The sequence below is a fragment of the Caloenas nicobarica genome, chromosome 1, assembly GCF_036013445.1.
Source record: "Caloenas nicobarica isolate bCalNic1 chromosome 1, bCalNic1.hap1, whole genome shotgun sequence".
NCBI classification, from domain to species: domain Eukaryota; kingdom Metazoa; phylum Chordata; class Aves; order Columbiformes; family Columbidae; genus Caloenas; species Caloenas nicobarica.
Genome location: NC_088245.1, coordinates 172392022 through 172407738, shown reverse-complemented (window position 1 = coordinate 172407738; position 15717 = coordinate 172392022). Strand labels below are relative to the sequence as shown.

General features: G+C 35.4%; 1 protein-coding gene across 1 annotated transcript in view; it reads left to right on the top strand.

Moving 5' to 3' along the window:
• PIBF1 (progesterone immunomodulatory binding factor 1) overlaps window positions 1–15717 on the top strand; it is a 117553-nt gene that overhangs the window by 34065 nt on the left and 67771 nt on the right. The window contains exon 10 of the mRNA XM_065643125.1: window positions 1003–1101. Coding sequence (XP_065499197.1) covers window positions 1003–1101 — 99 coding nt within the window. The remainder of the gene's footprint in view (window positions 1–1002; window positions 1102–15717) is intronic.

Here is a 15717-nt window from a genome sequence, read left to right as displayed (position 1 = left end):
AAAATCCTAAAAAAAGGTCATAACGTAGGTGTCTGGTCTTCAACAACCACTATTTGCTCTGCGATTTGACTGTTACTGTATTGCAGTAAATAATTACAGTAAAGATTATAAGCACTATCCAAGCAGTACTTCCACTTAGTACAGTGTATTGCAGTGGTGTGCTACAGGCAGACTACAGATTAACAGACTATTAATACCTATATAAATTTTTAACACAAATACTACGTGTATTATTCTTCATATCATACTATTCTCTTTTGTAACCTCATCTAGGTGTTCCTGCTCTGGCAGGGGGATTGGACTAGATGATCTTTCGAGGTCCCTTCCAATCCCTAACATTCTGTGATTATGTGTCAGTGAAATAATAATGAGGTCGTTTGCAAGTCTTGACTGAATCTTTGATAAAAAATTGAAAAGGTGTAGAATGTCTGCAACAAAATGTTTGTGTTATTTTATGGTTCTGTGCAGATCAAAAATGCTGCCAGTAATAGAAGCCAGGAGACATCAATGATATGCAATAACCTATATATCCGACTAACTAGCGAAGTAGTTGTATGTGGAAGTAGGATTTTAATGCCTAGCTAATCTTCTCCTGCTCTATCATAGAAGTTGTGAATCATCTCAGCTAGGAAGATAGCATTCCCCTAGTTACTAGTGAAATACCAAGCCATATTATTGGAATTTATTTAATTCCTACAAAACATACGTAATATGTAGTTCTAGTATTCTAGAATTATTCATATATTTGTACATATAAACAAGTGATTTGGTCATTGGTTTTAGAATTTCAGAACAGGAAACTTTACTGGTATGTATGAAAGTGTAACAATCTGAAGTAAAGCCTCTGTAATGAATAGGCCCATAGGTAGACAGACCCCTCTATCATTCTATGAGAATTCAAGGAAGTGGTATTGAAGTTAAGATCAGTCAGTAGTAATTCATGAAGCAAAACAGGTTTTTTTTCTAACAGATTCTTGACATAATGATTTTTGTTTCCTTCAGAAATTTGAGGGAAGCAAGAGATAATGCTGTCGCTGAAAAAGAAAGAGCGATTATTGCTGAAAAGGATGCTTTAAGAAAATATGATCAGCTCTTAGAACAGTAAGTATCTTTTAACATGCAAATAAAGACATCTAAAGCTATAACTATATATCTAAGCAGTTTTAGGTAGGAGGAATGACTGCTTTGCCTTTCTGCTTATAAAGAATAAATTGAATTACAAACTTTTTTTTAAATGAAATTACAGATTTAATTCTAGTGGTATTTTTTTTCTGTTAGGAGTGCAGAAACAATATGAAAGTTTGATTCTTATCCTACAATCTTGTAAAGACAAGCTAACATAATTATGCATCTCTCACCAAAAATGTGGATTTCATATTTTATATTAGCAGTGGTCAAACTCTGAACCTGTTCTGCTGGGTTTTTTAATCTAATTGCAAGTAGAAAATGATCTTGTATGATGACTTCAATTAATAGTTTTTGTAAAGTGTGGATAGAGAGCAGTAGTCATGAACAGTTATGCTTGTTACATGCTTCTCTTTTTACTGCTGTCTCTTCTCAGTCTTTCATGTATAAAAAATAGTGTCTATACAAACATACAATTCTGTTCATATGGAGAAGGAAACCATGGTTGATTTTTCTGCCTGTTTACAAGCAGTCTCACTATCCTGCTCTGTAGCACCTTGTTATTACTTTTTGTAAATTTAGAATATTAGCTATGGTAAGTTATGAGGTAATTTAAAACTATGGACAGTAATCAAAGGTATTCAGGGTTTGTCATGTGTCCTTAATTTTGGACTTGATTCATTGTTTAATCAACTCCTTTTTTCTCAAATGAAAAGGTCAGTTCATTAACCAACTGTGCCACCTAGTCATCTACTCAAAGAAAGTACTTGACGTGAGCTGGTTTTGCTTGGAATTGTTTTTAATTATAAGTAGTAATCTGTTAAAATGTTGTTAGCTTAAGCATAGGCACAAAGTAATTGAAGCTTTTAATTTTAATGTGTAACTCCTAAATTCTAGTGGCAATATTGCTCCCCCAGCATAGCCACAAAGGACTGAAAAAAATGTCAGTGCTAACAATAGGGGCAGTGGAACAATAGGGGTAGTTCTGGAGTAAATGAGTCAGAGGACATGATAGCCACGCTGATTTTAAGACGTTTGAGTTCAGATTAATTCTAGTTTGGGCTCAATGGGCCCAAGGGTGCTCAATGCCTTTTAGTGTTTAGAGTGCGTCGTAGGTGTTCTTGGATTCTCAAAAATGAGTTAAGTTAGCAAACTCTGAGGTGATGGCTCCACCATGCAAATCAAAATGTGGAAATCAAAGCTGGTTAACTGAGGACAACCAGGAAGCTTGGTTCAAGACTGATCTCTTGAGTTAAAATAAAATCCTAATGTGAGTCAACAATGTGTTTCTTTCTGATGAGACTCCTGCCTTTCACTGTGATAAAACTTACTATTACATGTGGGGAGTTCATATCAAACTGGAAGCTCTTCTGGAAGGTAGGTCTGGAGTATGATAATAATTTGAGTATGCACACTTTCTTGTTTTTAATGAAAAGATCAACTTTATAATTCTTAACGTCTTTTAATGTTAACCATGAAGAAAATCTTTTTCTATTCTGCTGTATTCCTACTCATAAAATCTTATCATTTTTTCATATTGTGGATTTGTTTGAGGAGGGAAGTTGCCCTGCAACCAGAAACATAGGAAGATTTTGGAGCTTTAGAGGGGGAAAAAAGAAAGTTAGCAATACGCTATCTGTTGTTACCTTGTTTGATACACTCATGCTTCTTTCCTCCTGTAGCATTTTCTACCTATAAGCTTTCCACATAAGTAAAACTCTCCTTTCCTCAATTTAAATAAGTTAATAAGTTGATTAATACTGTTTTTTGGAGTTCAAAGAAGTCGATTATTCCTCAGAAGATAATCCTTTTCAGAGAAAAAACTTCTGCTTGGGAAAACGGAAACCCCATACTTCCCTTCTTTAAGATGTAGGTGTCTCTCCTTAAAACTACCTCTTTTCTAACCATGGTACAGGTGGCAAGACCGCGACTTTTTCCACAGTCCAAGTCATCTACCTAAATGAACTGCAAAGTAACAAACTGGCATGACCCAAGTTCTGAATTTACTGTGGACTGACATGTGGCAGTTCTGTGGAACAAATACAATTTCTAATATCACCAAAACTGCCTAAGATAAAAAAGGAATACCTGTGTTGTCCAGTTCTCTATTTAAGTCATTATAACAACTCGTTCTACTTTAGTGAAAACAAGGTGACTCATCGTAGTTACCACTGATATCATAATCTGTATAAACAAACATGTTTGAAAGCTTCAGAAGTATGTGGAATGTTGACTGGCCTGACTGGTAGTTAAATAAAGCCCCTGGCAAATCTTGTGATCAGAAGTGTAGCTAATACCCAATTTTCTAGTCAAATGCAGTTATTTTCATTTTTCTTAGTGATGTTTGTGATAGCTTTTTTTGTAAACAGCTGTTTACAAATGCCAAGAAAATACTGAAGTGATAATATTCATGAAACGAATATGATTTATATTGAGAAAGAATTTGCTGTTTCAACCTCAGAATAGGTCACTATGATGTCAGGATGTAAGTTTTGTTGCTCTCTCTGGTATTATACGGCTGTAAATTCTGTGTGAGAATCCACTTTTCCTTTACCTGTGATAATGAAAAAAAACTCAACCGATTTCATATTTTGGATTAAACTGTGATTAATGTCACACGTGTCCTAAAGAAGTTATGACTGAATGGAAACATTTTCAATTTGTTTTAAACTGCTGGTAATGTGACTAAAATGTTTATGTAATTTTAAAGCTATATTACCTCAATCGAAAGCGTCTCAGGGTTGAATGAGGAGAGCAATTCTATCGTCATCTACTACGACAGAAAAATGTAGATACTAAATTGGTTCCAACTTTTCCTTCTCTTCAATATTCCCAGAGTGTTACTTTCAAACTATTGACTGTTAATCTGTTACCCACTTCTCCTTGCCAAAAAAAATCCAAGCCAACAAAACAACCCCCAAAAATAGAACAAATGCATCCTGGTTTCTTATTGCTTTTTTCCTACCGATTAAAGAGTCTGATTTCATATAAGGCAAAACGTCAAACTGAAATGGTTCCTTTGCTCAAAGTGGACTCCAAGGTCACCTCAGGGAATGCCTGCAACAGTCAGCTCTTGCCTTTGATCGTTCACTTCCTTTAAAGCTGAAGGAGTCTAATTTCCAGGACTGTACAGCTCAGCTCTATCAGTGGAAACTGGTTTAAAAATTCCAGAATTACTGGGAACGCAAAGGAAATGTGTGATTTTTACAAAAATCTTATTTTTCTTAGTGACAATAAAAAAATTAATCTGTACTCTTTTACAGTTGATTGCTGCTCACATGGTGTACTCTGGTGATTTTTCTTTTTTCGTCTTTGTAATGATAAAATGAAAAATGTAGAAAAAGGAATAGAAACAAAGTAGCTATGCAGTAAACAGAAAAATAATATTCAAGAAAATTGCGTAATGGCAATACTGTTCCTTCAGCTTTGCAGTGGGCAGTATTTATAAAAAACCTCAGTTTGGGGACATTTAAATTCCTGCCTCTGTCTATGAGGTAATAGGATATTTTTAAGTATGTACTTTTTTTTCCTTATTGTTTGAATATGTACAGATGCTGAAAGAACATTTTTAAATTATATTTTTATAGTTGTCTTGAGTAAAATGAGGATGATGGCTACAAAAAAAAAACAAGTTTGGAGTCTTAGATTTGTTCTGTAAAGGTTTCAAAGGATTTTGGATTATTAGTTAAACATTTCTGGATTGGTGTATATAGCTTAGATATTTAAAACTGTTAGATATGTAATGGAAAATCTGCTATAGATAGAAATACCTTTAGATGTATCTGAATCTTTTTTAGATGTATCTACGTTTAGACATATCTAATATTTTTATTTAGAAATGCCTTTCTCAAATAAAAAGCAAAACAGAATAAAAGTCGTTTACATTTCTTGATAGCACTTGTCTGTGCTTCATAGGTTAAAAAAGTATGCAAAAAGTTCTCTGTATGTGTGTGTTTACCTATTTAATGCTTTTCTTTCCAGTCAGTTGCAAGCTTGTGTGTATACATTTTGGAGACTTCTGTTAGTCTATGCATTGATCTTTATAATCTGAATTTTTTTTCCCCCTTATTTTCTTTGTTCTTCGTAACTGTAGTATTTTTTAGAATTCATTTGGAGGTGAGATTAATGCTATCTGATTGTAGTCATCTGTCTTAAACTTTGTAGGTGATGGAAAGAGGTGACTAATCCTGTTCATAAAATGGGTGTTTAAATTAGATTAAGATTCCTGTATCTTATTAATTGCAGACAAGCCTAGAGGACCATTTTAGACTAGAAGATAATTGGATACATTTACCGAATAAATAAATGTTCTACTTTGCATTTAGAATCTCTGCTGTGTATGCAGGAATCTCATTATTAGATTAGAATTTATTACATTATATATTAATTGTTAATAGAAACATTAAAATTAATTATTTGCCCCTTCTATTAACATGTTTTTATAATCCAGATGTTGCTAACTGCAATTACAGGATTCTAATCTTAAAATGATTGAGTCAATGTATTTGTGTGCTGGACTTATTGCTAATATTTAAATGAGGACCTATTATCTCTTCAAGAGTATTTGTGTAAAATGAGGATTTAAATAATTAATTTAAAAAATATCCATGCTGGAAACTTCTGGCCAAAATATTTCCTTGCCAAAGCTGCTGTGACCGTATATAAAAACTACTGCCATAGCCTTTTAGTTCCTAGACATGGCTTCTACTTTTGTATACGAATAGTTTTGTGAGCCCTTGAAGACCTGTGTAGGTCTTGAAAATTATTACCCCTTTAAATCTTCAGTTTCGATTAACTTCTTTAGTGTTTTCTAAAATGCTTTTTTTGGTAATAATCATTTGCTGCTGCTGTATTAATTTTGACTTCTATAGTATGATGTGTACATGTAATTTTCATAACTTTAATATTTGTTTCAGAATAAAGCCGAGCCCTTCACTATCATTTTTAGACCTTGTCCAGATTTCAGCCCTAGCCAGTGTAACTACTACACATTTCCCGTAAGAACTATCTTCATTGTGTTCTCCTGATGAGAAAGTTAAGTACAAGGTGCGGCTAAAAGGGAAAAGGTGGATGTTATGGAAATCCAGAATCAACGCAAAGAAGGCAGTGAAAGGACCATGAGCAATAGTATTATGAAGCAGCAGAGAAAAAGCCCATTTCCCAGGTGACTGGGTCTAGTTTGTTTCCAAGCTGTAGAAAAAGTACTGAAATCCATAACAAAAACATTTGTGTGCATGCTGTATTTCTACTGAAATGACTAGCAGGGCTCCTACTCTTTTCCTCTTTTCTTCTGAGGATATGTTTATTTGGAGTTTACATCTTAATGGATGATTTTAAGCTGCTCTCTAATGAGCGATTGTCTTTCAGTGATGATTCTACATAAGAAGAAGTCTGACGTATCTCAAAGCCTACTTCAGATTGCGCTATAACTGGAATGCATTTTAATAAACAGAAGGAGAAAAGCTAATTATCTGATTTCATCAAACAGATGAGTAGTAGTGTTAGGAAGACTGCACACTTGCTAGGGCATGCCTGGTTGTCTTTGGTTGTTCCCTAATAAGGATCTCCAAATTTTGCATTCTTAGCTACGATAGCGTTCTTCCAGAACGAATGCTTTAAGCCCTGTAACCAGTCGCCTCGTAACTGTAACTGTCTTGATGTCTTGAATTATCGATGTCAGGACTCGTAGGAATGATAAGTGAGGTTGATGGCTGACCTTTCTGAGCTTCATTACATCTGGAACACAGGCTTTGAAGTTTGTTCTCTTACTGTGCAAGGAATGTTCGATGATTATATTTATAGCTCTAGAAATCTTTTTATTTCAGTTCCTCTTGCCACAGCTCCTAAGAACTAATTCTCACAGAATACTGTTAGCCTCTTAAGGGTGCTTTGGGAAGGTTGTAATATGAACATATCCTCATATCGATAAATATTTTCCTCTGGCCTTGACATTCTTGTTTTACCTGTTCATTTCCTGCTAGACAAAATGCCTTAATCTTAAAACATTAAGATTAGTAAAAACAAAACATTAAAATTTTGTGATGACTATTATGCTGAATACCTAAGAAATTTTTTATTCTTTTAAGTCTGTAGGTTTTTTGTTGGCATGGAAAGGTTGAAAATGTATTCCTGTCCTTTGAGAACAACTTTGAAAGCAGTTATAAATTCCTTCAAAGAGGCATTTAAGGGTGCTGCTGCTTAGACTTCGTATATTTCTTGAATCACAGGGTAGAAACTTCCACTGTAGACCATGATTTTGCTATGATTGTTATCATCCCTCATGTATACACACATTTTTGTGATTCGCTGCACTCAGCATCTCATTAGTGATGAGCACTGACAGGATAAGCAAATGGGGTCCTTTGGAATTCATTACTGAATTATGTTTTGGGTGCTAAAAGTTTATATGGGTTCAAAAGGAGACTGAAAAAGCTCAGAGATAAATTTGAGAATTACTTACCAAGGAGAAACAACATCCCATTCGGGAAATCCTTGAACTAGAAATAGTAGAACACTAGTGACAGAGGATTAGGGAGAAATACAATCTATGCAGAAGTTTTTCTTGCATTTCTCAAAACACACACTTTTGGCCACAGCTGGAGACAGGATTATCAGGCTACATGGACCTTTCGTCTGTTACAATACAGCTATATTATGTACAGCTATTCTACGTAGAACAGAACAGAAGCTATGAAACACTGGGAAACTTCTCAGCCTGTTTACTGCATGTGCTTTGTGTCCCATTGAAAAGTCTAGGTTGGATGTAACAAGAAGATATAAATGAAAGCATTTATCTGAGTGTGAAGTTAGTGTGATTTTATTTTTATTCTTTTAAAATAATGTTACATATATCAGGTTATCTATGCAAATAATCTTTATTTCTGGAATGTTTCTAATGATCTGAGCTTTAAGGATTAAATTGTGTGCAAAGCTCCTGGCAGCTTTAGGTAGCCCAAAACATTAACACTTCGATGGCAGATGAGAAAAGAACCTGTTTACAGGAAACTCCAAGTACATGGTTTTTAAAATATGGAAGAAAAACAAGTCACAAATAACAATATGACGGTAAATGCATGCAGTGGTTGTTAGATGCATATGTCTACCAAGACTGTACATTATAATGCCTATTCAAAAGCCAAATTCTTCAAAGCAGGAAAATTGTATTTTCTGTATGACTCTACAAACATTTTGATACTCAAATGATGACTATTTATGTAATATTATGTAGTATATTTCAGCCTAATAAAACTATAAAAGTTTTCTTTTAATTGTAATTTTCTTCTGGAATTAGATTCTGAATCTATGGCTAGATTCTGATTACCCTCTGGAAAAGGATGTGGTAACTATCTGTTGAAGAACAGTCTGTCCAAATAGGTGCTTATGTGGCTTGAGAAGGAAGTTACAACTTTGCAACCTAGTGGACCTCACAGTAAACCCATGGGAGACTCTGAAATATTAGTTATGAAGACTTACATTTATGAGAGCAAGCTTTGGGCTGTGTTTTGGTCAGAGCTTATCCTCTACAGAATCGTATTCGAAGTGTTGAGAAGATGTTAGTTATAACTGGAAGCCCAACTCTGCTGCTCTCAGCCTAGTGCTCACTCGCACAGTGGTGGTACCTGTTTCATGCAAGTAATAAGGAAAACGGTAGCATGTTGTTCTGGAATTGAGGGTAGCTGGTCTGTTTGTAAACGAATAAAGGAAGGACCATGAGTAAATGAAGGACCATCATATTGTGTTCATGAACACACTACCAAAACAGTGAACATCATTGAGCCAAGGTACTGTCAGGTCCTAAACCACAGGGAGCTGTTTGCCTTTGGCATTAGGGCGTCCAGCATTGAATATGCCTAATTAATCACATCGAAGCTTTCCCAAGAGAGAGGGATAATATATTTACATGTAGTGCTCACAGCTGAAGAAACCACCGTTCACAACTGATGAAACAACCATGCGAGTCCTTGGCAGCCTGTGTGCTGCTTTGTCTCTCCATGAGGTTGTCTTGTCTGGTGACCGGTGCCTCGGCGAGGAGAGAATGGGAAGACCAGGGTTGGAGGGCTGACTTCCCTTTTGTATGGTCTTGTTGCTAGATAAGATTTCCTCAAGAATGTATCCCAGACTTTGTCAAGGTTGGTTCAGAGAGTTGTTTACATTCAGGGACACCAGTAAAATTTTTTTTTTTTTGAAACTACATGCCTTCACCACTGAAGTATTGCATCACATATTGGATAGTGGGAAGGCCATGTCCTTTAGTTTACTCAGTGCAAAGCTATTTAGATAATTTTTACAGCTGTTTGTGTTTCTAGCTAAAGGATCTAAAGGCACAATTGTGTCTTCTTATATGACTATCTGGGTAACTCTGTAAGGAATATTCTGTGAAACCAGCAAAATGAACGTGCAACTGATGTTCAATGCATAGTTAACCGGAGTTCAAGAGCTTGCTAAGAAATACCTTGATCTTGGGTAGCTGTATGGTGGTAATGTCACATGTTAGCAGCATTTTTACAGAACATCATATAGCCAGTGGCACTTAGATGTGACATGACATTTGAATTGTGGAGGCACCAAGAGAGTGATACTACTTTGAGTTATTTATATCAGTGAGTATATAAGGGTAAACTCATATTAAAAAAAAAAAAAAGTTACCAACAGAACATTAGCAAGTTCTGGATGGGCCCCCGAGGGGAGCACTGCATGAAAGTAGATATGCTGGAGTGGTGCTGATGGTAGCTGGTGATGATTAGTAAGAGGATTTGTAATCCTGTAGTAGGAGGAGTGTGGTGAGAGGCAGTAAGGACAGAGAACCTGAGAACTGAAGAAACCCAACAGAGTTGCACACGAAAGAGTAAATCAGGGGGCTTTACTACAAGCAATAACGGGCTTCTGTAGTTCTTCCCACTAGGCAGGATTCATAAAGATATTGCTCGTATGAACATACACTGCCCAAGCCTTTCTTGTAAGTCCTGTTTATTAGCAGGTTTTTGTGCTTGCAAGGAAACTAATGTTGATGACTGAAGATGCTGTTGCACTGACCATGTTGCAAACTCCTTTCATGAAGCATGGAGAAAGGCAGGGATTGTGTGTGTGTGTGCCGCTTATTCCAGAAGCAAAAAATTGCTATAGCTTATGCCAGCATCTCACCCATAAAATAGATATTAATAGAGGCAGCATAACTTGAGAAACTTTCTCTTAAAGGGAAGTAAACTTCTATCAAGGGACAGTAGAGTTTTAGAAATAAGTGTACTAGAAATATAATCTAGGTTCCTTTGAGGTGAAGCTTGGGCGTTATATAAAATGCTTATATCTGTCAGTCATTTTAGTCTTTTCATAAATGTTAGATTTCATAATATACATGTAAAATGTAAATGTACATACTTGCACTTACAAGCCTATTTGTATATCTCTTCTAAAATTTAAATACTGGATGTATTGTCAAAACGCTTCAACTGTTGGCTGGTATTTTAGCTTAAATACTATTGCATGTGTACGTATATAATCTAGTTTAAGATTTCATGTGGAACTTGTCATCTGGAATTGTTTTTGTGGATATTCTAATTGTTTCATGGAAAGTGTTCGTTGCCATGGGTAAACAGATATAGAAGTGCACTGATTCATCCCTTCTGAAATTTTGCTTAGAGTTTGCTCTGATTTCTCCAAGATCTTAACCTTTTCCTTTCCAGAAATATCTAGATTATAAATTTCAAGATGCTTCAAAAAGTTACATGTTCCCATTTAACCTTGGATACGTTGCTGGGATCAACAGAATTGTTGTGGGTTGTAGAGAGGGGAATAATTTGGCCCATTTAAAACCCTGTGGGAAGGGGCGAAAGTTTTGGTTATGCAAAATGGTATGAAACAAATGGAGATGAAAGTACTTTGTAGCCCTGGTCCTTCTCTTGTCTTCATATGCCCCTCACTTCAGGCAATTATCTGACTCTCTAATCTCTGAGTGTACTCACTATAGACTGTTTCTCTAAACAGTAGAGAACAAGCACAGTGCGACTGATGTAAATCCCATGCCCCTGTGAAATGCCCAGAATGAGGTGGAGTGAAACCTTGATTGATACCTTAATTCTAAAACTTTTAGATGTAAAACCATGTGAGGAAACATTATATCTTTTTGTCTGTTGCATGTTAATCTAGGATATTTTTTGTTTTTACAGGCAGTGTACTTTTAGAAGCTAGTGGGGCTGGGTTTTTTGGTTTTAGATTTGTCCCTTATGACACTCTGTTCCCAGTCACAAGTTGTGAAATCTGGGTCTAATTTCTGTGTTATTTCAAAGTTCTGGGCTTTTTTCAAAGTATTCTATACACGTAGATAAATAGAGTACATTTCAGCTGTATTTTCTCAGTGCCAGATGAATGCCTCTTTTCAAAGAAAAACCCCTTTTTGAAGTAGTGCATTTGCTGCAACGTACTTGTGTTATTAAAATATGCAAATGAACAGAAAGTAGTTGACATGCTACAAGTTAGAAAAGAGCTACTTTGAAAAGAGCTACTTTATGGTAATTTGTTTGCCTGTCAGGGCTCTCCCCACCCCCTCCACCCAGCATTTTCTTACTTTGCAAAATAATCAAATCTTTCTTTTATCCTTTGTCTCAAATAGTTATCTGTTTATAAAGAACAACTGTATTAAACAGTTTCAGTTTATCCATTAGAGTAAGCAAAAGTAATTGCAACCTTTTTTTATTGCTAAATCAATATCTTTTGGCAGAATTATTTGTGAATTATTTTTAAAGATAGTTTTTATGTTTATCTTTGTAAGTTTCTTTTGTTATGCCAGCTGTCTAAATCTTTTCATAAACTTCAGTTAAAAGAAACATATTTTCCATGATTATTTTAAAATATAATGTTTACTGGAAGGGAAGTGTAGTGAATTCCCACAGATGAAGTGTGAGTGTATTTCTCCCACTTGTAAATGAGTTCTTATTTCCTACAGTACATATTCTGGTACCACAATGAGTCATTTTCAACATGTTTTAGCTTAGCTTCTAAAACATTTTAAAACTTGGCAGATACATGTAAATGAATGTTACATCCAGTTTTAGAAACTGCTTCCAAGTAATATTTTACTAACATGATGACTGTGAATAGACTTTTCAGAATGCAGAAGTGTCCTTTGTGATAAGCCTAAAAGCATTTGCAGAGGTCTTCTTTTAAAACTTGTTTTGATTTAACCATCCTGTAAAACAGGGAGAATATTTTAGTGAAAAAGCTTTAAGGTTTACAGGCAAAGAGTTGTAAATGAAGTATTTTAGCCAGGCAAGTAATAATTTTCTTTAGGTATATGACCCGAATTTTGAAAAATGTCATGCTATTTTATTTTACAATTTTACAGTTTTTTCAGAATAAATATAGTGCCATTTCTGTTTCAATATGGTATTGTTTAAGGTTGTATATACCATTCCACCCTTGAATCTGTTTCCAAAAATTTTACCTTTACAGTCCACATACTAGAAAAGACTAAATAGTTTGTATGATTAAAAGGGACTTAGGAGTGATGGGAGTGGAGTAAGACAAAAATGGGGGAGTTAGACCAGGCCTACTTAGATTTAAAAGAACAAACAACTGGAAAAACAAAAACCAGACCAAAAAACCCCAACTCAGAATCACCAGTGTTCTATTTGTGAGAAGGTTTCTTTTCATCTATCTGTTACTTAAAGAATATTTCATATATTAACTTCCTTGTCCTGGCTTCAGGGTATCTGGAACATTTATTATAATGGGACCTTAGGTAGTTTGCTCCCATGTTGATACCTATGCTTAGACACACATTTCTGCAGTCTGGATTTGGATACCACCCTAAATTTTTTCCAATTGTTGGCAGCATTTGTCTAGTCAGTTTAATATGCATGGTAGGGATAACTTTGCAAGTCTGTGATTATCCTCTGTTCCAACTTTAACCATCTGTATGTTGTCCACGATGCAACACCACATTATCAGTAAGTTGTTCTTACTGTAATTACCACCCTTAAAAATTTGTTTAGCTTTTTATTAGACTGAGCAGAAGATGGGGAAAACATTTAAAACTTGAATTAATAAGTCTAAGTTGTTGTGAAACTTGCTGAAGATTGATGACAGGCAAAAGAGGAAAGGGGAAAAGACGAGGGGTGAGGAAGGGCATAATGTGAATAAAAAAAGAGGTAAGACAAAAGAGGTAGCAGTCATGAAAACTTTACTAAGTGGGATTCATCTGAGTGTAGAATATATAGTGCAGTTTGTCAGTCTTTCTCTTTGGAAGAGTAGTCTAAGCCAGGCAAAGAAAACAGTTGTGAGAAGGGATTGGGGGAGTGGAAAACGAAGTGTTGGGGATGGTGGCAGAGTCCATTTCTTCCATCCTGCCCATCCAGTTAGTTCTGTATAGCTATTTGCAGAGGTGGAAACTGTAAATCTTATTGATGGTAACTTACTTGATATGCATTTTGTTCAGTACAAGGTGCGCATCTCCTTCCAGTTCTAACACTGAAAACCCTTGAACATCCATTTTCAGAGATCTCGGTTTCATTCATACCACTCTTTCAGAATTTTGTGATCTTTTTAAAGCATTTTTTAATGTAATATACTGTTAGACTTTGGATGAGTTCAAACATTAATTTCTGAGAAAAAAAAGTAAATGCAACATGGATTTCAGTACAGCTTTTACTGTGACTGTCATCAGTCTTATCTAAATGCCTGTGCTGGGTTGAAACTGTATAAAGTACTTCTTTCTTTCCATTGACTTAATAAGGGAGTCTACATGACTAGCTCAGATGTAGATACCCACATTGTAAACAACTGAAGCTAGGTGAGGTGAGTCCACCTGTCTTTTCTGAGCTAAATGAGTTCAACATAGGCTTTTCACAAATTCATGGGGTTTGGAGCTTTTATGCTTTACCATCAGTCTTACTGAGTCCTCTTCCAGTGCGGAATCTTTAATCCTTTAAGCATTTGTCAAATGCTGGTCATAAAATTCAATGGTTTTTTTATGAGGTATGATATACTTTATATGCTGCTTTTGTTTAGCCTCCTTTTTTTTTTTTTTTCTTAATGGACTCTGCTGTCTTCTGTGTTTGTAAGAGATTTTGATTGACAGAAGTTCATTGAGATTATGTAGGTCTACAGTTGTAATTATGCAAAGGATTAGATCTGGTTAATGAAACTACAGAAGGTAGGAAGATACCACGCCCCTTCAAAATTTTCAATCTTAGCTATTTTACAGTAACTCTTAGAAGAGATACCACATCCAAATCAAGAGGAAGCTTGCATTTGTCTTTTTAGAGAAAAGGGGGGAGAACACAGACAAAAATTGGATAATACACCATACTGTTTCCATAATAGAAAATGTTTCTAAGTCTCTTGGGGTCTAAATGTGACAGCAGCATTAAACAAAATACAATAACTGTATTTAAATGTAACGCATGGTTGAGAAGTACAGGTTTTGCACATGCTAATGGCTTTCCAGCAGGTTGTCATAGTGGTATCTGAGGGCAGATTTTCCTTGACTAGATTCCACTGAAGTCTTAACCAATACCTCCTGTTCTCAAGCACCACCTAACCTCAGAGGCACTTGACATCAGTCTGCATTCCAAGTTGGAGCACATCTAGGTAGAGATCCCTGTGCGTGCTCGGAAGTCTCCTGGTTTGAAAAGCTAAGTGCTTATTATTTTGATACTGGTAGGGAGGTGCTTGAACTTGGTTCAAGTCCCTGAAGGGCCTGTTTGTATTAGATCATGGCTAACTCGTTCAACAGCACTGAGTTCACTCCAGAACACTGTTAGAAGAGGAGGTAACAGCAAAGTTTGCCTCTTTTGTAACGTGCTTTGAGCATTTGCCCAGGAAATTCAAAACCTTGATCCTTTCCCTCTCAGTCTCCTGTAGTATTTAAACAGGTTTCGGTGTTACCTGGGAGTTATGTCAATTTGCCCAGAATTATTGGCAATAAATATGGGTATATATAATGCATGACTTAAGCAAAATGCCACAAAAGAGCAAAAGTAAACAAATTCAGGGGACTTTTTTAGCAAAAGCAGATTATACAAATTCTCAAAAAAATTATAAAACTGCAATTAAAATACAACTCGTAAACTAAAATATAACTTTTAGAGTAGTTGCCTTTTTGCATTTCTTTTTCCATTATTAAAAAAATACGAACAAACCTACCAATGTGGATATTAGCAATAAAGTAGTTGCCTATAAGGTTTATAAACATAATTTTGAGAGTGAGCCTTTTGGATCATTGATTCCTTTGTCATTGCATGTAACCTTCTTTTCATAAATTAAACTCTGATCTCTGCTATTCCTAGCGGAAGCTGTTTTAGTTGTTCTGTTCAGATGGAGCTTTAATTTCTGTTCTAAGGTTATTTTCTTCTGGTTTATAACAAGGATTTCTGATGCCAGCATTAGTCCTTAAATATCTGTTGGTTTTGCCGACTTTAAATCTTAGTCAGACTTTATTTTCCTAGGTTGTAGCTGATTTGAATTCTCATGGGCTAAATTTGTTGTTCTCTTGAACATCCAAGTACCATTTCTTTTAATCTTGACCTTCCTTCAACACAGATAACCGGAATTCTGAACAACGTTTCAGATAATTTCCTGTTCTATCTTGTATGATAC